General features: G+C 48.9%; 1 protein-coding gene across 24 annotated transcripts in view; it reads right to left on the reverse strand.

Moving 5' to 3' along the window:
* Positions 1–14,575: 14,575 nt before the first annotated feature.
* Positions 14,576–23,598, reverse strand: part of ANKRD11 (ankyrin repeat domain containing 11) — a 213,727-nt gene continuing 204,704 nt past the window's right edge. For 20 of the 24 annotated variants that reach the window (XM_070614000.1, XM_070613999.1, XM_070614007.1 and 17 more), the window contains 5 exons: positions 20,510–20,608; positions 20,281–20,424; positions 17,856–17,948; positions 17,527–17,661; positions 14,576–15,558 (listed from right to left, as the gene is read on the reverse strand). In XM_070614000.1, coding sequence (XP_070470101.1) covers positions 15,373–15,558; positions 17,527–17,661; positions 17,856–17,948; positions 20,281–20,424; positions 20,510–20,608 — 657 coding nt within the window. In that variant the 3' untranslated portion in view covers positions 14,576–15,372. The remainder of the gene's footprint in view (positions 15,559–17,526; positions 17,662–17,855; positions 17,949–20,280; positions 20,425–20,509; positions 20,609–23,598) is intronic. The other 4 variants (XM_070614020.1, XM_070614021.1, XM_070614010.1 and 1 more) reach the window with 3 other exon arrangements.

Here is a 23,598-nt window from a genome sequence, read left to right on the forward strand (position 1 = left end):
TGCTGGGCACTTAGGTTGGTTCCACGTCTTGGCTATTGTAAATAACGCTGCGATGAACATAGGGGTGTATGGGACTTTTGGAATTGCTGATTTCAGGTTCTTAGGATAGATACCCAGTAGTGGGATGGCTGGGTCATAAGGTATTTCTATTCTTAACTTTTTGAGAAATCTCCATACTGTTTTCCATGGCGTATGATCTTTTTGATATATTGCTGTATTCAGGTTGCCAATATTTTGTTGAGGATTTTTGCATCTATGTTCATCAGCGATGTTGGCCTGTAGTTTTCCTTTTTTGTGTTGTCCTTGTCATGCTTTGGTGTCTGAGTGATGTTGGCCTTCTAGAATGTGTTAGGAAGCGTTCCACCTTCCCTCATTTTTTGGAATAGCTTGAGAAGGGTGGGTATTAAATCCTCTCTGAAAGTTTGGTAGAATTCCCCAGGGAAGCCATCTGGTCCTGGGCTTTTATTCTTTGGGATGGTTTTGATTACTTTTCAATCTCTTTACTTGTGATTGGTCTATTCAGATTCTCTATTTCTTCTTGATTCAGCTTTGGGAGGTTGTAAAAGTCTAAGAATTTACCCATTTCTTCTAGATTGTCCATTTTGTTGGCATATAGTTTTTCATAGTATTCTTTTGTAATCCTTTGTATTTCTGTGGTATCCATTGTTATTTCTCTTCTTTCATTTCTAATTTTACTTATCTGAGCTTTCTCTCTTTCTTTCTAAGTCTGGCTAGGGGTTTGTCAGTTTTTTTTTGTCTTCTGAAAGAACCAGCTCTTTGTTTCATTGATCCTTTCTACTGCCTTTTTTGTTTCAATAGCATTTATTTCTGCTCTGGTTTTTATTATTTCTCTCCTTCTGCAACTTTGGGCTTTGTTTGTTCTTCTATTTCTAATTCAGTTAGGTGTAGTTTGAGATTGCTTATTTGGGATTTTTCTTGTTTGTTAAGGTGAGCCTGCATTGCGATGAATTTCCCTCTTAATACAGCTTTTGCTGCATCCCATATGAGTTGGTATGGTATGTTTTCATTTTCATTTGTCTCCAGATATTTTCTGATTTCTCCTTTAATTTCTTCAAAGATCCATTTGTTGTTCAATAGCATGTTGTTTAGTCTCCACAGCTCTGTCCATTTCTCAGCTTTTTTCTTGTAATTTCTAGCTTCATAGCATTGTGATCGGAAAAGATGCTTGTTATTGTTTCAATCTTCTTAAATTTGTAGAGGCTTGCCTTGTTTCCCAACATTTGGTCTCTCCTTAGGATGTTCCATGTGCACTTGAGTATATTCTGCTGGTTTTGGCTGGAGTGTTCTATATATGTCTATTAAGTCCAAGTGGTCTATCCTTTCATTCCAATTCCACTGTTTCCTGGTTGATTTTCTGTCTGGATGATCTATCCATTGATGTGAGTGGGGTGTTAAGGTCCCCTACTATTATTGTGTTATTATTAATATCTTCTTTTAGGTTTGTTAATAGTTGCTTTATGAACTTTGGTGTTCCTGTGTTGAGTGCATAGATATTTATAAGTTTTATGTCTTCTTGATGGAGTGTCCCTTTGATCATTATATACTGCCCCTTATGTCTCTCTTTACCTGTCTTATCTTTTTTTTTTTTTTTTTTTAAAGAATTGGCACCTGAGCTAACAACTGTTGCCAATCTTTTTTTCTTTTTTCTGCTTTTTCTCACCAAATCCCCCTGGTACATAGTTGTATATTTTAGTTGTGGGTCCTTCTAGTTGTGGCATGTGGGACGCTGCCTCAACGTAGCCTAACAAGCACTGCCATGTCCGCTCCCAGGATCCAAGAACCAGTGAAACCCTGGGCCACCAAAGCAGAGTGTGCGAACTTAACCACTCAGCCATGGGGCCAGCCCCTACCTGTCTTATCTTGAAGTCTACTTTGTCTGATATAAGTGTTGTGACACCTGCTTTCTTTTGTTTGCCATTAGCTTGGAGTATCGTCTTCCATCCCTTCACTCTGAGCCTGTGTTTGTCTTTGGAGCTGAGATGCGTTTCCTGGAGGCAACATATTGTTGGGTCTTGTTCTTTAATCCATCTTGCCACTCTGTGTCTTTTTATTGGAGAATTCAATCTATTTACATTTAGAGTGATTACTGATGTATGAGGGCTCAATGTTGCCATTTTATCACTCGTTTTCCAGTTCTCCTGCATTTCCTTTGTTTCTCATCCCGTGTATTTCAGTCTCCCAATTGAGTTATGTAGTTTTTATGTTGTGTTTCATTGTTTTCTCCTTATTTATTATTTGTGTCTCTGTTCTGCTTTTTTGTTTAGTAGTTACTGTGAGGTTTGTATTCAAAATCTCGTAGATAAGCTAGTCCATTTTCTGATGGTCTCTTATTTCCTTAGTCTAAGCCAATTCAGATCCTTTCCTCTTCCCCTCCTAAGTTGTTTTTCTCACATCTTATTCCATCTTGTGTTGTGAGTTTGTGGTTAAAGTCACAAGATTATCTTTGTTTTTGGTGTTTTCCTTCCCTTTATCTTTAATTTTATACTTGAATATTTGCTAACCTGTTCTGACGGATAGCTACAATTTTCTGATTTTGTCTACCTATTTCTCTCCTTACTCCATGTTTTGTGTCCCCTTTCTCCCTGTTTTTCTTTTCTTCATGTATGAGGGCCTTCCTGAGGGTTTCTTGTGGAGGGAGGGGCCTTGTGGCTACAAATTCCCTTTGCTTTTGTTTATCTGGGGAAATTTTTATTTCTCCATCATATCTGAAGGATATTTTCACTGGATAGAGTATTCTTGGCTGAAAGGTTTTGTCCTTCAAAGATTTGAATATGTCATTCCAGTCTCTCCTAGCCTGTAAGGTTTCTGCAGAGAAAACTGCTGAAAGCCTGATAGCTTCTTCCACATGGATTTCCATCTTCTTCCAAGGTTTGGGAAGTTTTCTGCTATTATTTCTTTGAACAGCTTTCTGCTCCACTCTCCTTCTCTTCTCCCTCTTGAATACCTATAATTCTTATGTTGCACTTCCTAATTGAGTCAGATATTTCTCAGAGACTTTCTTCATTTCTTTTTAGTCTTAGTTCTCTCTCCTCCTCTCTCTGGAGCATTTCAACATGTCTGTCCTCAAGTATGCTGATTTGCTCCTCTATGATGTTCGCTTGAGCATTCAGGTAATCAATATTTTGTTTTATCTCACTGATTGTGTCTTTCATCTCCAATATTTCTGATTGATCCTGCTTTATAGTTTCAATCTCTCTTGTGAAGTAGCTCCTGAACTCGTTGAATTGTTCTCTACATTCTCTTTTAACTCACTGAGTTTTCTGATGATAGCTATTTTGAATTCTCTGTCATTTAGATTACGTATTTCTGTGTCCTCAGGACTGATTTCTGGGTACTTGTCATTTTCTCTCTGGTCTGGAGATCTAATATAATGTTTGATACTGCTAGAGGGCATGGTTCTGTTTTTGCGCATCGTGGTTTTATTTGGCCGCAGTTACTGCCTATTGCCACTGGGTTGGGGGGTCAAGAGCCGTGTATTCTGAGCCCTCTGCATTCTGCTGGGATCCCAGGTGGTGGAGCTGGCACTGGGCAGGTGGGGGTAGGGGCACTTTCTTCTGTGTGCTCTCGGGGTTTTATCGCTCTGCCCTCGCTGTCTGCTCTCCTGGGGTGTTGGCTTGATGAGGTCATCCCCGTGATAGCTTTCATCTCAGTAGGGGGCTTCCCCCTAGGCTGCAAGGGCCCTCGGGAGGTCTTTGATCTGCAAATGGACATCCCTTCCCCCGTTCCTTCCCTCTCGGAGTCCGCTGGTGGTCCTGGATCGCAGTCTTTTGGAGAGGGAGCAAAGTTTTCTCTTACCCCATTCCCCCTCCTCTGAGGGGGTCTTCAGCCTCTCCACCCTCCAGTGTGGGCTGGCGTGGGTCTCCCAGATGTCTTTTGTGTTGTGTGGATGTCATCTGTTGGAGTATGAATGTCTTTTTCATTGTATCATGGAGACGAGAGATCGCAGGAGAACTCATTCCACTATACTGACATCACTCCTCCTCTGCTCATTTTTGAATCAGGTTATTTGGTTTTTTTGCTGTTGAGTTTTAGGGGTTCTCTGTATAACCTGGATATTAATCCCTTACCAGATACGTGATTTGCAAATATGTTCTCACACTCTATGTGTTGCCTTTTTACTCTGTTAATAGTGTCTGTTTCTTCTTTTGCTGAGGAAGATTCACCATGAGCTGACATCTGTTGCCAATCTTCCTCCTCTTTTTTGTATGTGACCCACCACCAGAGCATGGCCACTGACAGATGAGTTGTGTAGGTCCACCCCCAGGAACTGAACCCAGGCTGCAGACGTGGAGTGCACCAAACATAACCACTGGGCCACCAAGGCTGGCCATGTTGACAGTGTCTTTTGATGACCAATTTAAAAATGCTCATCAGGTCCAGTTGGTCTATTTTTCTTTTGTTGCCTGTGCCTTTGGTGCATATCCAGGAAATATAGCCAAATCCAGTGTTGTGAAGCTTTGCCCTTATGTTTTCTTCTGAGAGTTTTATAGTTTTAGGTCTTGGAGCCACTTGGTGGTAATTTTTGAAGATGGTGTGAGGTACGGGTCCAACTTCACTCTTTCGCACGTGGAGATCCAGCTTTCCCAGCAGCATTTGTTGAAAATACTGTTCTCTCCCCACTGAGTGGCCTTGGCCCCCTTGTCAGGAATCATTTGACCATATCTGGGAGGCTTTCTTCCTGGGCTGTCCACTCTGCTCCACTGGTCTGTGTGTCTGTCCTTACGGCAGTGCCACACTGTTTGATTACTGCACCTTTGGAGTAAGTTTTGAAATCAGGCAATGTGAGTCATCCAGCTTTGTTCTTTTTCGAGATTGGTTGGCTATTCGGGGTCCCTTGACATTCCCTATGAATTTTAGGATGGATTTTCTATTTATGCAAAACAATATATCTGTCTCCTTGGGATTCTGACAGGGGCTGCGCTGAGTCTGTAGGTCACTCTGGGTGCTACTCGCACCTCAGCAACATTAAGTATTCCAGTCCACGAAGGTGGGTGTGTTTCCGTTTATTTAAGTCTCTCTAGTTTCTTTCAGCGAGCGCTGTTCTATAGCTCTCAGTGTGCCAGTCCTTCACCTCCTTGGTTAAGTTGATTCCTAAGTATTTCATTCTCTGTGATGCTATTGCAAATGGAACTGTTTTTGTAATTACCCTTTCAGATTGTTCATTGATATTTCTTTAGCTTTCAGTAGTTTGAGTATATGTTTGGGTGTGGATTTCTTTGGGTTTATCCTCTTTAGGATTTACTTAGCTTGTTGAATCTGTAAGTTTATATCTTTTGCCTAACTTGGAAAAATTTTCAGCCTTTTATTTCCACAAATTTCTTCTGCACCATCCTCTTCTTCTTCTTCTGGAACTCCAAAGACGTGAATGTTAGACCTTTGGTTGATGTCCCTCAGGTTCATCTTTTACAATCTTTTTTTACCTTGTAATTCAAATTGAATAATTTCTATTAATCTCTCTTCAAACCCAGTGTCGTGACGCTTTAGCCTTATGTTTTCTTCTAAGAGTTTTATAGTTTTAGGTCTTTCATCCACTTTGAGGTAATTTTTGATGATGGTGTGAGGTACGGGTCCAGCTTCACTCTTTTGCATGTAGAGATCCAGCTTTCCCAGCAGCATTTGTTGAAAATACTGTTCTTTCCCCACTGAGTGGTCTTCGCAACTCTTGTCAAAAATCTTCCCATTCTGCTGTTAAGTCTATACAGCAGTTTTTATTTTGCTTACTTTATTTTTTAGTTCTAAAATTTCAACTGTGTTTTATTTTATATCTTCTGTTTCTTTTATGAGATGTTCTATTTGTTTTAAGAACAAATATGTTTTAACATATTTGTCACATAATTCCAACATCTGTGCCATTTTGGCATTGGCATTTGTTGGTTGTCTTTTCCTGGTGAATTGAAATTTTTATGGTTTTCATAGGCTGAAGAGTATTTATTGTATCCTGGACTTATGAGACTATGGTCCTTGTTTTAAAACTATGAAGATTGTCACTTTGTTTTATCAGGCAACGCATCTGGATAGAGTCAGGCTGTAAGTCCCAATTTGCCTTCTGCAGGCTGTGGTTCAGTGTCAGTCCAGCTTCCAGAACCTCTGTGGCACTCTTCTCGTCTGTCCCAGGTGCACGCCACTGCGTGGCAGTCTGTGACTGGTGGGCAGGGTGTCTCTGTTCCCAGAGGCTTCACTGTGCTCGTTAGGAACAGGTCCATGCATGTATAGGTGCGGGAGCCCTGGAGTGCACAGACCTCCTTGTGGATCACTTTCCCCAGCTCCTCTCTGTCCCCTGTCTCCTGGTACTTTCTCTTTCCCTGCCTCCTCCCCCTCTTGATCCTCTGGGCAGAAACTCAGGCCTCTAATTAACCTGCTCTGCCATGAACTTGTGTGTTTGGGCCCACATAATGGGAGAGTAGAGAGAAAAAAGCCGTGGGAGTTGGCCCCCCCTTGGTCTCATGGCTGCTTTGAGCAGAGACAGCTTTCCTTCCTCAGAAGGTGCCCCCCCTCAGCTCCTGTACCAGCTGTTGCCAGTGCTGCTCGTAGAACTGCCTGGCCCATGAGAGCATAGAGGGAAAAGGAAACTGTGGGATTCCCACACTCACGTTGAGCATTAGGAGCTCACTCTCCCACTCCTCCAGCCAGAAGCAGGTGCTCTCCTGGATCTGTGTGCCAGTCTTACTTCAGGCCGGATGATACTGGAAGAAAGAAAATGGTTAACTCAGTGCCGGTTTGGCAGTCCTTGAAGTTTGCTGCTCCTTACTCCTCAGTCTTCAACTAGCTGTGCCCTGCATTCTTTCGAGGTTTTAGTGCTGTACTCAGTGGGAGAGGTGGGCACAGTGTGTTCACACCATCTCGCCTGGAACTTCAACCCTCACTTTTCTGGGTGAGTTACACCACTAGCTGCAGTTTGGGGGCCCCTGCTGCAGCCCCTCACTCTGTTCATGGTGCTGGGCATTGGCGCAGCTCCCAAGGATGCCCTCCAGTGCAGGTCCTGGTCTGGCTGCCTTCGCTTAGGGGGTTTTGGTAGCTCTGATGAGAAAACCATTCTTTGTCTCAGCGGGCCCCCCTCCCACACACTTCTTTTGCTAATTACATGGTGTGTTAGCTCAAATTTTTTTCTATCAAATTATCTCAAAATATTTTCTAATTTCTTTTGTAATTTCTTCTTTGATTATTCAGGAGTGTGGTGTTTAATTTCCACACGTTTTTGAGTTTTCCAAATTCCTTCCTGTTATTGATTTCTGATTTCATTTCATTGTGGTTGGAGAACATGCGTTGTATCATCTCAGTGCTCTTCAGTTTACTGAGGCTTCATTAGGAGCCCAACACCTGGCCTTTCCTGGACAACATTCCACGTGCAATTGAGAAGAATGAATACTTTGCTGTTGTTGGGTGGAGTGCCACATAGATGGCTGGCTGGCTTATAGTGTCGCACCTGTCTTCTGCCCCCTTGTTCTATCAATTATGAAAAGCGAGACTCTTGAAATCTCCAGCTATTACTGTTGACAGTCCAGTTCTTTCTGGTCTGCCAGTTTTTGCTGAGTCTCTTGTAGGTAGCATATGGTTGAATCATAATTTTTTTTAAATCAATTCTGCCAATCTCTCTCTTTTAATTGGAGAGTCTTATCCATGCACACTTAAAGGAATCCTGGTAAGACTTCCAACATTTTGCTGTTTTTGTATGCTGTAAGTCTGTTTTGTTTCTGTGTTAGATATTTTCTAGTATTCCATTTAAATTCCTTTGTTATTTCTCTGACTATACTTTTGAGCTTTTTTAAAAAAAGATTGGTGTGGGGATTACAGTTAACGTCTTAACTAAAGTAACCTTGTTTGGATGAATAGTAAGGGAATTTCAATAGTATACAGAAACTTTGCTCCAACACAGCTGTCTCTTCCCCTCCTTTTTGCTACAAATTACATACACATTACATCTTTATACATTATAAGCCCTTCTGTAGAGTTTTGTAATTATTGCTTTATGCTGTTGTCTTTTAAGTAAGACAGAAGAGTTAAAAACAAAAGTAACTTACACTGTCTTTTATGTTTACCTATATAGTTATGTTTAGCAGTGTTTTTTATTTCTTCATGTGGACTATTTAGTGATCTTCAGCTTAGCCTGAAGGACTCTTTGGTATTTCTTGAAGGGCAGATATGTTAGCAATAAATTCCATTTTAGTTTATCTGGAAATGTCCTAATTTCTCCTTTATTTTTTGAAGGGTAGTTTCGCCAGTTACAGACTTTTGGTTGACAGTCGTTTTTTTCTCCAAAACTTTGAAAATGTCATCCCACTGCCTTCTGGCCTCCATGGTTTCTGATGAGAAGTCAATTGTTAATCCTCTTGAGGGTCCTCCTGTGGACTGAATTGATTTCTCTCACTACTTTCAAGATTCTGTCTTTCACTTTTGACAATTAGATTATGATGCATCTAGGTATGGATCTCTTTGGATTTATCCTACTTGTAGTTTATTGAGCTTCTTGGATATACGTTAGTATTTTTTAACAAATCTGGGTAACTTTCAGCCTTTATTTCTTCAAATATTTTTTTCTGCCCCTTTCTCTCTCTCCTTTTGGGACTTCAACTATGCATATGTTGGTACAATGGATAGCATTCAACAGGTCTCTGATGCTCTGGCTACTTTCCTTCATTCTTTTTTCTTTCTGCTCCTCAGATTAGACCATCTTAATTGATCTATCTTCAAATTTGCTGATTCTTCTTTCAACCCATATTCAGTTATTGTACTTTTCAACTACATAATTTCCATTTTGTTCTTTTTTTAAAAAAATAATTTATCTCCCTTTATTGATATTCTCTATTTGGTGAGATGCCATTCTCTTACTGTCATTAATTCTCTTATTTTGGTCGTTAATTCTTTAGACATGATTTCCTTTAGTTATTTGAATAAAAGCTGGTTTTAAGTCTTTGTCTAAGGTATTAGTAGGGGCTCTCCAGGGAAACAGAACCAATAGAAGATAGATGGATGGGCAGATACATAGAGTTTAAGTAACTGATCTCCAAGATTGTGGAGGCTAGTAAGTCCAAAATCTAAGGTTAGGACAGTAGGCTGGAGACCCAGGAAAGAGCTGATGCTGCATTTTGAGTCCAAAGGCTGTCTGCTGGCAGAATTCCCTCCTCAGTGGGGGATGTCAGTCTTTTTCTGTTAAGACCTTCAACTGATTAGATGAGGCCCATCTGTAAGGGGGGGGGGCGTAATCTGCTTTACTCAAATTGTACTGATTTAACTGTTGATATCATCTTAAAAAACCCTCATAGAAACATCTAGAGTAATATTTGACTAAATTTCTGGGTACCATGGCCTAGCCTAGCTGACACATAAAACGAACTCTCTCTCTTCCTTTCTCTCTCTCCTTCTAGGACTCCTTTTATGCATATGTTGGAACATTTGGTTGCATCCTACAGGTGTCTGAAACTGTTCATTTTCCTTCATTCTTTTTTTTTTCTTATGTTCCTCTAATTTGATAATCTCAATTGACTTTCTCTCCAAGTTTGCTGATTCTTTCTTCTGCCTACTCATATTCAGTTATTGTAATTTCAACTACTGAATTTCTATTTTCTTTTTAAAACAATTTCTCTCCTTATTGGTATTCTCTATTTGGTGAGAACCACTCTCTTACTGTTGTATTAATTTTTAGACATAATTTCACTTGGTTCTTTGAACATGACTTATCAAAGCTGTCTTTGTCTAGTACGTTTAACACTGAGCTTCCTAAGAGACAGTATCTATTGGTTACTTTTTTTTTCCTGTCTATGAGTCATACTTTCTGTTTCTTTACATATCTCCTAATTTTCTGCTCAAAAGTAGACGTTTCAAATAGCATAATGTAGTGACTCTGGAAATCAGTTTCCCATTGCCCACGTTTTGTTTTTCTGTCTGTTGGCTGCTGCTGCTGCTCTGTGTTTAGTGACTTTCCTGAACTCATTCTGTAAAGTCTTGAGTTCTCTGTTGTGTGTGGGCAGTGAAGTCTCTGTGCTCAGCAAATGATTGGACAGAGATTTCCTTAAAAGCCTTGATCCAGTAAGTCTTCCATCCTTTGCCCAAAGGCTGTTCAATACTTTTTCAGCTTACAGCTCTGCCTTTGCCTTCACTTCCTGTGTCCACAAGGCTTCAAGTTTAGCCCAAAGTGAGAAAATAGGATGTTCTCAGTTACTTCCTGGGCATGCACACAGACCTGCACATGTGCACGGCCTTCTATATCCCAAAGAATACGTCAGTGTTTAAGAGTACCCATGGGCATCTTATTCCCCAGATTTTCCTTTTAAATTTTGCGGCCAAGCTCTTGTTTGCCCCTACTGGTATCACCACCTCAGGCCGCTGTGATGTTAAATAGTTGTCATTGATTGTTTTTGACAAATCTTCTGAGAAGAGGGCTTTTCCCACTGAAGGAACTCCAAGTCAGGTCAAATGATGATAAGCCCTATGAATGGGGCTTTTCCAGGGAGCTGCCCGACAGGTCAAATGTGATGGTCCCTTGGAGATGGGAGAGCATCTGAGGAGGTCCACACCAAGTCTGACACCTCTGGTGGCTGCTAGTTTTCAAGGCTAATGTGTCTGGAGAGAGAGAAATGGAAATGTGGAAACTTAAAATGACACAAAGCTCACTGTACTGAGATTCAGCTATTTTTCTTCATTAATCACTCCTTGGATTGTTACAAGCCTTGGTTAATTTCTAGAGTTATGAAAACGTTATTTTGACAGGTCCTTTTCCCCTCCAATGTTATCATTGCTCTTATGGAGGAGGTTTTTAGAGGTCCTCTCTCTGCTATTCTGGAAGTCCTGTTTTACTTTCCATCAAATTAATTCGCCCTACTTTATCTTCTCTGTTTCTCAGAGGTTCTGATCTGCGATGTGATCCTTGTTTCTTGAATAGGGCTGCTTTGGATCTGTCATCCCCCTACCCCACCTTTCTCTTTTTTTTTTTTTGGGATTTTGACTGGAAGGTAAATGTCTCTGACTGCCATTTTAACGTGGCATCCTGCATCATATTTTCCAAAGTATTTCCGTGCATATCATTCTGGCTTCCTGGGAAAGTGGAGAAATGTGTTCTTTTTTAGAAAAACATTTTTGTATGTGAAATATTATAGAAAGATGCCAAAAACATATCTACTGCCCATTGAGTTATCACAAAGCAAATACCCATATAGCCAAACCCAGGTCAAGAAATAGGGTATCGCCAGCATGCCTCAGAGCCCTTGCATGCCCCACACGGTGACTGACTGCTCACGTGCAGTTTTATGTTCCTATCTTTTGGAAATTTATGTAAATGGAATCATACAAATTGTGTATGTAGGTGGACTTTGTTAATCCTCATTGCTGTATATAAGCAGTTCTCAGCGGGGGTGATTTTGCTGCCCAGGGAACATTTGGCAGTACTGAGAGACACTGCTGTTGTCACAGCTTGGGGGTGGGGTGGGGTGGGGGTGCTACGGGCCTTCGATGAAGGGCAACAACATACAGGACAACCGACACAAGAGACTCATTGGGCCAAAGGTCAGCAGTACCAAGGCTGAGAAACCCTGCTGTATATCCGACAACTTATCCTTTTTTCAAGAAAATGACATTTGTTTCTAGTTTTTGACTGTTACAAATAATTCACGTATGTTATGTTTGTAAGTAATGTTCTGTGCCCATAAGCAAGCGTTTCTCTTGGTTCTGTGCCATTTCACTACCCACCAGAAGAGGAGCTCAAAGCCCCGGCCCTGGTGTGTGACACGCGTGCTGGGCCCCATACTCCTGTGCTGCCCCTCACTGCAGGTTGTGTTTCCTCCCTGCTGGTTTCAGTTTCTCATTCTGTTTTCCGACAAATAAAACCTGAGCCAGTTCTTTCCACCATCCTGTGCACCTGTCGTTAAGTCCCCCAAGATAAAGGAGAAAAAAGCACGTCTGGGAGTGGTGTTTCCCACGCCCTCGCCTGCTAGGGAGCCCACACAGCACCGGAGCCCGCATGCTGACTTGGCTCACGTGAAGGGCTCTTCCTGCCAAGGTCACCAACTCTCACTTAGCTGTCCAATCAGCACTTGGGCACCGAGCCCCCTCGATGGAGACCCTGTCTTCCTGCCATGACCAGATACTGCGAGGTCCCCTCGCCAGCCCCACCTCCAGGCTCCCTGCATGCTGGAACTCTCCTCCTTGACTGCTTTCTGTGCAAGAGGAAAGCTGCTCGTGGCTTTTCATGAAAACCCCTCACCTGCTTCCAGGTTGCAGAGTCTGCTGTCAGCGTATCCTCAGGTTGTAAAAAGCTCCTCATTTCTTTCATCTCTCCATCTAAGCAGGGGGCTACAATTCCCTGACAGGACCCATGTCTGGGTGGGCACGCTGGTCCACGGCACCTGAGGACCAGGCAGGCGTTCGTCTCGCGTTTGTGTTGATGCTCATGAGGTTCTGAGAGCCTCTGAAGAGCCTTGAATTACAGGTGGTGGACCTCTCTGCGGCGAGAAGGCAGCACCTGCCCACCAGAGCCAGGACTCCAGCAGCAGTCAGGGTGGCGCCAGGTGCAGGGAGCAGGAGCCAATGGTGGGACCCTGGCATCTTCAGCAAAGCGCTGCCTTCCTCCAGCTCAAGCCGGACCCTCCTGAGGGCGGCCTGATGCCCACATCTGCAGTCACAGGCCCGAGGGACAGTCAGCAGTGTTTCCAGCTCAGGCACGATTCTGGACTCGAGGATGTTCTGAGAAACCTCTGCACTGACTCTTCAAGTCCAGACAGATGAGAACTGGGAGCAGAACCACAGACAGAGCCTCTGTTCTGAGAATTTATTACAAGTGGTGCTCGCCTCTGCCCACGCAGTATAGACAAGGCGTCTATGTCATTTCTCTCTTCTGGCAGGAAGTCATCTGATGGGGCAGCACCAGTGTGCACAGACTCTGGAAAGGGACGTCAGGACATCATCCTGGTACCAACTGCTCGCTGCTGCGGGACCGTGGTCTGTAACAGACGGTAGAGGCGAGAGGAGGCTCTGAGCTGTCCACACTCAAGCACATGGCCCATGGGCACCCCTGGGGTGTGCACGCTGTGCAGAGGGCCCCCACACATGGAGCCGGGGAGTCTGAGAGCCCGCTGTTGTGGCCTGAAGACTCTCCATGCGAATGAGTGCAGGTTGGCGGCTGCTGTTTGAAAAGGCAGCAGGGCTACTGGGCCCAAAGTTCTATGATTAGGAAAACTACCGACTTGCCCAGAAAACCTGCTGGGAGCTCAGCAGCCTCCCTGACCCTCCCGAGGATACACACAAGGTGGGACCAGCCCAGAGGGAATTTGCACTGAGGACAGTCAGGAGATGGGGGTGCCGGTGCTCCAGCCCCCAGGCATGGACCTGGCGAGGGGCCACACCAGGTGCATGGGAACACCGAGGTCCTGCCCTAGCCTGACCCCAGAGAGCCCAGGCCACGCCAAGGAGCTCAGCCTCCACCCAAGGAGGAAAAGGCCACAGGCTGCCTCAGGCTGCTCTGCAGGGGCACTGGGGCATGGAGCTGGGTTCCCAGTCCTCTGTGTGGGTCATTTCTGTAGCTCCTGCTGCCCCTGCCAGGTACAGGAAGCACAGAGAAGAGGGTGAGGTGTCCCAGGATGTGCAAGGACAAGGTCTATCCCAGACCTCACTGCCTGGGCCTGTCGCCTCCACGCACCACACATCTCTCTAGTCCCTGGGTGTCAGGGAAGCTGACTCTGTGAGCCAGACATTGGAACAGAAGTTGTGGAAAGGACAGGGCAAGCGTGGTCTTGTTGGGGAAAAACCACTTTGGGAGCTCCTGCACTAAAGATGGCCCCCATGCACTGCTGGCCACACAACAGCCACCACGCTGGCTCTTGACTTGTCCCCGCAGTGTGCCTGCCCCAGAGAGGAGCACAGGGTGCGACAGCCCCATTCGCTTAGTGCAAGGCCCAACCCCTGCTGGGATGTGCTGGGCTCAAACCCCCAATTCTTGTCCTCCAAGCTGGTTTTCAGCTAGCACAAGGGCTCTCAAAGTGGGAGCCCTGCACCCGCTGCAGCCTCACTGGGGAACCTGATGGCAATGCAGACTCTCAGCCCCTCCTGCCCCAAGTGGAAGCTCAGGGTGGCGGCTCGCTCTCTCAACACAGGGAGCCCAGCCTTCCTGAGCCAGTCACCTGGGAGCAGGCAGAGAGCCAGGGAGCGAGAGCTGACTGGGCCTGGACGGTGGTCTCTGGGGGGCCGCATGGCCCCAGGGACCTGCTGCCCTAGAGAGAAGTGACTTTCCTGGGGCTGGTCCTTGTCACGTCCCCACACCCTAGCATTTTGCAGGAGCTGCTAGCTCTGCCCCGTGGTGTCCACCTGCGGGGAGGGATGTGGAGAACACAGGGATCACCCCCAGGCCTCACCTCCCCAGCCAGCACCTCCTGACTTGAGCTGAGCAGCTCCTCAGGCAGAGGGGCACGGCCCCTTAGGGCCCAGGAAGGGCAGGAAAGTATAATTTGTTCCAAAATTAAAAGCTAATAATTAGGGAGGAAAAAAGTTGAGGACATTGGAGTTTTCAGTGGCGCGACCCCTCGTGTCACAGTCCTGCATGTCGGCCCCTCCCACGGAGGGGACTGTCATGTACAAAGAGCATTTAATTAATTTATTTATTTCTTTACACATAACTGAAGTGATGTTACAGTACATAAGTTATTTACAACTGTGCAGTAATGTGTTGCAAAATAAATTATCTAGAAGGCAGCAAAAGTACATTGTGAATGTGTATAAAACTGTACAGCGTTTACGGGAACACTTTTTATATGATTATTGGCTCTGTAGTGTTTCAAGTTATGTTCTCAGAAAGAGAAACAAAATGCCCAAGATTAAAGGAAAAAATATACAAACCACGTGGATTTGACTCCATTAAAAACACAACCGGAGAGTCCTGGCTCTGTGTCCTGTGACAGGCGGGTGGGCGGCGCAGCCGGGCGTCGCTCGGCACAGCGTCCCAGGCCCAGTTGGAGGCCTGCGGCCATTGGCGGCTCCGTGGCAACAGGGCAGTGGCCAGGACGGCACTCCCCTTGCCCTCCGACCCAGAGTCACTGTTTCTGAGGGGTGGAAACCTTAATTTTATTTCCTTTAGTTGATCAGAATGGAACAAGAAATTTTAAAAAACGCACTCCGTTCTGCAGCTCCTGAAATGCCTGTGCAGCTGGCTGGAAAACAGACCCCAAGGCCACCATGTCTATGCCCCACCCAGTCTCCTTGTCCTACTGCAGCGGCTGGTGTAAAAGGGCCACGCTCCAGGGGGCAAAGTGCGGGGTTTCTCCCTGGGTGTCCCCACCTGAGGGACAAGGTCTCCTGCTGCTCGGACGTGGCAGCAGCACCGGGCAGATGTGTGGCCCGCGCCTGTGTTCTGTGCGGCCATCCCATGGTGCGTCAGGCTGGCAGAAGCACGAAGTCGTCGTTGACGTCGACCATGGGCACGTAGAAGGAGGGCACCTCGTTCACGCACAGGGACTTGTGCCCTGCAGGGTCCAGCTCCTGGACCTTCAGCTGCCACTCCATCCTCTGCACAGCGTTGAGGGCCGCAGCCTCGTGCTGCTGCCGCATCAGGAGACATGTCTGCACAGGGGACACAGCAGGTGAGGAGAGCGGAGGCAAGACCCTGGCCGCCTCCCAGCCGCCCCCCGGCTGCCTGAGCAGGAGCACTGGGCCCCCACTGCCTGCTCTCCCTGCCGAAACCCCCACTGAGAGAACTGGGGTCGGGACCCAGGTTGAGCTATGGCTGTGGTGGCCTGCGCCTCTGCATGGTCCCCAGGGCCATCCTGCAGGCACCTGACTGCCCCTGGCCTCTTCACATTTGGGTCTATCCTCCCTCAGGGGTGGTCCTGCTCAGCGGTGGTGCTGACCACACGGGGGTCTGTCCCTGCCCTGTGCCCCCACCCTGTGCACTTCGCCACAACATTTAATTGGAATTTGTAACCACTCTGCTTTTCCATTTTTGTTTTACAGTTATCTTATTTATGGCTGGTGATGTTGGTTTCATTTGCATTTATAGTGGAAATTATGCCTTTTAATTTTTAAAGTGTTATCTGGGGTTTAGTATTAAAGTGTTTAATATTCGTGGGTATACTGTTAATAGGCACTAAATAATAGTGAACAGTTAAGACTATTTAAGTCTTTTATATAAAGCAGGTAGAAAGTTGAAAACTGAATAATGACTCTAATCAGATTCTTGCAATAGGACCTGACCAGATGAGCATGCGGGTCTGGGTGGGACGCACCTTGGGGAATAGGGGAGTTCTGAACGTGGCGGGGCCTCGGACGTGTGAACACGGTCGTGCCAACAAAGTCTGGCGGTATGTGATGGGGCCGGAAAATCCTTATCTTCCCTTAGATGTGCACACAGGACCCGGGGTGGCTATCAGTCTCTAACTTGCTTTAGGAAGCGCGGAGAATGCCAGTCCTCCTCCCTCTCCAGTCTCTGCAAACAGCCACCGTGGGCTGTGGCAGGCACGCCTGTGCTGGAGTGTGCAGCCTCAGGAAGGACTCGGGTCCTCGGTGAGACTCAGGCCAGCACTTGCTCGCGGGCTGCGTGTGCCCGCAGGGACGATGCCCTACAGCCTTTCGGCCTTGGCGCGCTCCCCAGCACCATGCACACTGCATCACTGATGGGCTTCTGGTTTTCCATTTGACGGGACTGTTCCAGTGAACATTGTGCAGACCCCTGAGTTCTGAATGACCACAGTGAGGCAGCCAGAACGCTGTGGAATGTGACAGCTACTGTCCATTTACCTACAGGCCACCAGTGGCGCGGGCCCCAGGACTGCAGGCATGGGCCAGCAGTCTGTCTCCTACATAGGATCTCGTGACCTCAGGTTCTGAAATGAGTGGTCACATGAAACATCTTTTCGTGAAGGTGTGGCCATTTCATCTTCCTGCACTGACTCTATACACTTCACTAGTTTCTTTTTCTATCCACCTTTTTCTTATTAGTTTGTAAGTTCTTAGCACATTAAAGAAATTAGATGTATGTGGCATTTTTAATGTTCAGAGTCTACTTTTAATGTCATCAAATATCACTTCTCTTTTTATAGGAAAGTCTTCCTGTGGCTCCTTCAAGCCTGGCTGGTGGGCGGAGAGTGAGATGTGACTACACCAGCGCCTCGGGGTCTGTCAGACACATACCCACAAGGTGACACGGGGGCTCGGCGGTCCCTCTCTGGGCTTTCAGTGCCAACACCTCCCTGTGTGCATGGCTGCGGGGCCATGTTCATGGGTCACTGAGGTCTAAGGGACATGGGTGTGGCTGGAAACACCGTCTTACTCTCCAAGAACAGGGGTGGCGTGGGGAGCCTGGGCTCACCCCATTGGTTCTCTGGCTCCCAGGGGGAGGAGCAGCAGGCACGGCCCACATGGCCTGCCTCGTGGAGCTTCCGGGGGGTGCTAACGTGCATGTGAGATCCTGTAACTGGCACGTGCTTGGTGGTGAGTTTTCACTTGGCTCTCCTGGGTGACCCGATGTGCAACCCTAGCAACTGCTGGTGAGGACTTGCATCTTACTTGCTAATCTCTGTATCTCCCACCCACCCTCTGCCTGCTGCACTGGTCAGCACGTCCAGAGCAGTGGTGATGGGTGTGTGCTGTGACCTTTGAGGAGGGCTCAAGGTGGGGTCCCACAGAGGTCTGACCGCCAGCTGGTGACAGGAACTGCTCCCCGCACACCTGGACAGGAGGGAAGACACTCTAAGGAGGCAACATGGGGGTGGGGAGACCTTGGCTCCCAGAGAGTGTTAGCTGCGTTCAGAGAGCGTCTCAAACTCACCTCCAAACCCGGCCCGGCAGCAGCCTCCCCCCACCCCAGAAGACTCCTGGGGGCTCCCAGCCCAGTGGCAGCTCAGGGAGCAAGGAGCACTCACCTTCATGCGGTCATACTTGTCATCCACGTCCTGGAGCCAGGAGATGAACTGGCGGGCGTTGAACCGATCCCGCACTGACTTGTTCTCGTCTCCCTGGTGGGGAAAGAGATGTGGACGTTGGCCAGGGAAGAGCGAGGAGGGCACGGCAGAGGCCCACCTGCCATGTGCTGCGTGAAGAGCTGGAGCTGCAGCCTTATCCCAAGTCCATGCACTGTCCACGTGCCCCGGGACCCAGCGGCAGGACCATCCCTGCCCCAAACCGCTTTCATAACACGCCTGAGGCGGCCATGGGGCCGTCCCAGACACACTGTTCCCACGATGTCTGTGGTGGAGCTGCCTGGGGGTGACTCAGGAGCCCCCAGGAGGGCGTCCTACATGTCTGTTATGACCCCCATGGAGGAGATATGCGTTCTGGGAGGAGACAGATGGGGCCCCTCAGACTCCAGCCTCGGCTTCCTTTGCAGGCCACATGGAGGCACACGGTAAAGCTGGCAATGGCATGCTTCAATTCCTTCTGTTTGTAAAAACGAGGTAATTTTTTTCTTTGAAAAGGACGTCTGAGAGGCCTGAGGTGGCCGAGGGCCAGCCTTTGGTTTCACTCTACAGGGAGTGCTAACTTGCCATCACCGTCCTCACGAACAGCAGCATTTGTGTGCGTGATGGGCTGTGGTTTACCAACGGGGATGGAGGAGACAGGCAAGCAGGTGGCTCTTGCAGTCTCCTGCTGTCTGGGTTTGCAGGGTCTCCCCCGGGTGAGGGCGACCGTCACGCTGACAAGGTTAACACAGCAGTCTCTCGCCACAGCCACACACGACTGCACCGAGGCTGAGCAAAGGCCCCACACCAACCACATCTGAGGGAAGAGCTGGAGCCCGAGACCTCCTCTGTCACATTCAGAAGCAACCCAGGAAATCCCTTAAAGATTAGCAGATTCCTTTTCTTTTTTCATTTAAATACAAAAAGTGAAACTTCCAGACACCCAATTCCTGAAGTAATTATTCAGTTCCCAACCAAACCTCGTTTTATGGCTTGTCACCAAATGTTGCTTTAGAAAAAACTTGTCATTATGCATAGTACATCAAATGAGGAGAGTTTTTAAGAGATATCCTTGAAGACTGTATGTAAGTGAGTGGGAAAATCTTTAATGCACTAATAAAAAAGTTTTTAACTAAAAACCACTGAACCACTGTGTGGCCACACAGCCAGCCTGGGAATGAGGCTTGCAACCCCAGGGGTCCATGCGATCCCCCAGGAGCCTGGGCTGCAGCAGGGGCTCACGCTGGCCAGGGGGCCATGGGGAACATCTGTCAGGAGGGGCACTTGGCACCAAGGCCTGAACAGTGAAGGGGCAGCAGGACAGGCCCGAGGGAACAACAGTGTTCAGGCAAGCCCAGACTGATGCATCTCAGCTGCTGTCAAAAGGTCTTAGTGGTTGTGGGGAAGAGAATCCCGGGAGTCAAGCCCAGGCAGACAGCCTCAGGCGGCCAGGCCTGAGTGCAGCGGGCAGCAGCAGGCTCAGGATGGAGGACAGGGGACACATATGAGATAGGTCAGGAGGCAGCTGGAAACTCCTGAGGCTGGGAGTGGCCCCTTCAAGTATGGGAGCAGTCCTGCACCACAGCGGGCAGAGAGGTGGGGAGACTATGGGGTGGGGGTGCCCACACGTTTACTGACAGGCCCCATCGGGCAGGGGAAGCACAGGGTTTGACCATGTGGGACAAATCTAACCCTGAGGTGGCGGGATGGCCACAGGAGTGGACAAGGCCAGGCCACTCTGGAGGACGGTCGAGGCGAGCCAGTGTTTGCATGGACGGCAGTGCTCTGGCCCCTGCTGCCCAGCCCGGCCCAGCCCAGCCTAATGGGTCCATTCTGCAGTAACAGCGCCCGGGGCGTAGGACCAGTGAGGGGGAGCACTGCTCTGCTGAGCAGCCCAGGCTCCTACACCTCTTGGCCCTTGGCTGCTCTGCCTTGCTGCCCCTGTCACCAGGCTGGCGCAAGGCCACCAGTGTCCCCAGCATGATCCCTCCTATGGAGCCTTCGCTGCTCACAGCAACAGACGGGGCTGGGACCCACCCATCCTAATCATGTCTATGTTTTGGAGGAAAATCTAAATAACTCAAAGTGACTGAAACTTACTGAGGCCCAGCCCTGTGACCTGGGCGCCTGCACATGGTAGACCCTGGAATGGGGACTTGCAGATCCAGGTGGCATCTTATAACACCAGCACTGAGTGCACTGTTGCCCCGTCACCCTGCTTTCCCCATCTCTGAGGCGGACTAGCGAATCTGGCCCCTGCGGCATGCCCACGTAACCAGGCTGGGGTCTGTGGGCGCCTCCCGCTCGCTGCCTGTGGTGCAGCCACAGCCTGGAAGGCCCAGCTCTTCCTGGGAAACAGGAGTGCGCGCCCAGCCTGGGCGACACCGACCTGGCTCTCCAGTGGCATGTTGTAGACCTCAGAGTCCAGCAGCATGGTGCAGGCGCTGAACGGCACCGCCTGGTTCGCAATGGTCCTTGCTGCCCGGCAGTGAACCCGCAGGATCTCTTGCTCACAGGAGACGATCAGCTTTTCCTGGAGGAGAGGAGCTGGATGAGCCAAGACTAACAAGGGCCAGAGGCCCCTGGGCCCAGGCCCCTCACACCCGGTCTCCTCTTACCCGCTCGATGCTGTGCTGGAGACGCAGCTTCCCCCTCACGGCCTCTTGCTGCTTGAACAGCTCCTTCAGGGGCTCCGCCAGCGAGGGAGGGGGTGCAATCTGCAGTTGGAGAGGGTGAGAGGGAGGGATTAGTGGGGACCACGAACCTGCACCAAGAGCCCAAGGGACCCAGCAATGCCGCTTGTAGGCGTCTGCCCTGAAGACATACCTCTGGTCACACCAAAACATGGATGCACCAGGCCCTCCCTGGAAACAACTAGATGCTTGAAGATAGGGAGCAAGTGAAGCAACTAAGGCACACCCCCCACCCCGCTCCGCCCAAGAGGAGGACTACGCAGTGGTAAAAAAGAACGAGGCGAGTGAGTTCCAGAGATGGTGTGAAGGGAAAAGCAAGGTGCAGAGTGTGTCTACACTGCTGCCCTTCTTGCAAGAAAGAAGAGGAGACAAAGAATATGTACACAGGGCTGCCTGTGTGGAAGAAACATGACAGACAAGGCATGAACAAGAGAGGGCGCTGGGAGAGGAGAGGGCGAGCACTGAGCTTCCTTCATCTACAGTGAGGTTTCACATACCCCCAAATAATCCATTAAAGCAACGGGGACGTGGGTGCCAAGAGGGAACACAAATGCGACCAGTGAGCACGACTCTCTCAATAGGGCATCAGCCAGGGGAAGAGAGAGCTCCCTAAGTCACTGGGGAAAGACACAGTGGGCGGAGACCCGAAGAACCAGCGCAAACGCCGTCCTCTAAGCATGAAGGCGCTCCTCATGGGGGGCCAGCACTTCTGACCCAGAACACGTGCGCCAGAGTGAGCAGGTCAGTGCCCACACTGCAGAGAAGCAGCACTGGGTCTCTCTCGTGCAGAAAGAAGGTGCAACACATGATGGAGTCAGGGTTTCTGCAGCAGACCCAGCTGGAGGGATGCGGAGCAGCACACGTAGGCCCTGGTTCTGTCCGCCGAGGGCTGGGCGCTATGTCACCCAGGACAGTGAGCACACCCTGTGCCCAGGACTTCGTTTCTCAACACCATTCCCACCAGAAGAGACCACACGATTGATGACAGGGCTGAGGCAGGAAAAGCACAAGAAGAGCTGGACCATCTCGTGGGGCCAGAAAGTGAGAGTGTGCTCAAAAAAGATGGGGCAACTTGAAGGAGCTCCTACAGCCACGGCTGGAACAATGTGCACACAAAATCAATGATGGTAACTCACGTTGGATCAGAACCCACAGCCTCTAGGAGAACTCCAATCACCAGACGGAGGAGAGAGAAACGGAGAATCGGCATTAGGCCCGACCACAGAGTAACCTGCAGATGAGATCCCCTGCAGAAACTGAAACTAGGCGGCAGACGCTCGAGGAAAACAGAACTGATGGAGTCCCAAAGTATCTTCCCCAAAATATGTTCCAACCACAAAGGGAAAGACAGGACTGCACAGGGGAGCCGTCAGGGGACCTGGGCCAACACTACAGGACTGATGACACTGGGGACGCGACTCAAGGCACCGAGGCCTCACGTCACATCTGTGGGTTCTCGCCAAAAACATGTAACCTCAGTCCAGTTGTGGACGTCAGACCAACTACCTCATCCACACGCTTGAGTGTCAGGTCTTGGAGGACGAGGCGGGTGACCTGCCACATCCAGGAGGCCAAGCAAGGAGCCACAAACACGCTTTGTGCTTTCAACTTTTCCGTCAGTCTAAAATCAGCTCAAAATGAGAAATTAAAACATCTCGCTAGCTCCCCAGTCACACACCCTTTCCCCTGCACCGTCTTCTGCCTCGATGCACCCAGCCCCATGGGGTCCCCTGCACCTTCCTCGTCTGACTCCACCTGGGTGGCCTGGAGGTGATGCAAGTGCAATGAAAGGGGCGTGTCTAGGCATGAGTGTTTCTTGCTCTGGGTTGTTTTGCCCCAGGCCTCTGGCCTGGTGAAAAACAGGAACAGCTGCCCTCCACCTGCCCTGCCCTGACAGCCTGGCTGCTCAAATTATGTGGCACTGGGAAGTAAAATGGAGCTTTCTTCCAGAAAGGCCTAAGTCCCAGCAGAAGAGAAGAGAGCAGGAGATGCAGGGACCACTGACGGGGTGAACTCTGGGGTAGGAGGAGTGACCTCTATTGGTTTCCTTTCTCCAGAATTTCTAAACTTTCTAGGGTGCTCACGGCACTCTTTTGTTTCAATAACTAAAATTTAAACAAACAGGGAAGTCTCACTGAACAGAAAGCTCAGGCCAGGTTTTTTGAATCTGGTGACCCAGATGAGCCAGGCAGCTGAAGGCTCCCAGGCCAGAGGAGTGCAGGGTGGCCTCCCCGGGCTTCTCGGGCGAGGGGACCAGGAGAAGGGAGAGTGACGCTGGTGACATTCTTCTGGGTTCAAAGCTAGCCGTGCTCAGGGGACAAAACGTAGGCTGGGCTGGGCAGCGAGGGTGGTGGTCCAGGCAGTGGTGCCCCTGGCCCTCACCCTTTGCACCTGGTGCTCAAGGCCACTAGTCTTCATTCAGAAGACGCTGGCTGTCAGTCCCAGGAAGTGAGTGTTCTGCCTGGTGAAGCCAGCATGGGTGCGACTCTCAGAACACTGACGTCTGGCAGCAGCACACATATCCCATGAGACTCTCCTTCAGGACGAAGTTCCCTCGAGACTGGCTGTGTGGGCTGCGTGCCCAGGCCTCCCAGGGGACCAGCATTCACTTGATCGCCATGACTGAGGCCCACCCTAGGCTGAATGGATAAAGCAAAAAGAAGTCCTGGCTTTTCTTCAAGGGGGTGGCAGGGTCAAGAGCACAAAGCACCTCAAGGGGCACACGGTGTAAATCAGCAACACGTGGAGAGCACCATGAGCCTGGGTCCTCGGAGCCCAGGGAATGGGGGCGGGGACGGGGGCAGGGGGGCGTGGCGGGGGCACCCTGGCTCTACTCCACAAGAATCCCTGTGCCTGCTGTGCTAAGAACAGACCCCCATGGGCAAGGAGGAAGCAAGAGCCAACCCAGGGGAGGGTGGAGCAGGGGAAGCAGCGATGTGAGAGGCCTGTTGCCCACAGAGTCCTGTTCATCAGGGTTTGCTGACAGCCCAGACATTGGCATGAGAGGATGGGGC

Source organism: Equus przewalskii, chromosome 3 (assembly GCF_037783145.1).
Source record: "Equus przewalskii isolate Varuska chromosome 3, EquPr2, whole genome shotgun sequence".
NCBI classification, from domain to species: Eukaryota; Metazoa; Chordata; class Mammalia; order Perissodactyla; family Equidae; genus Equus; species Equus przewalskii.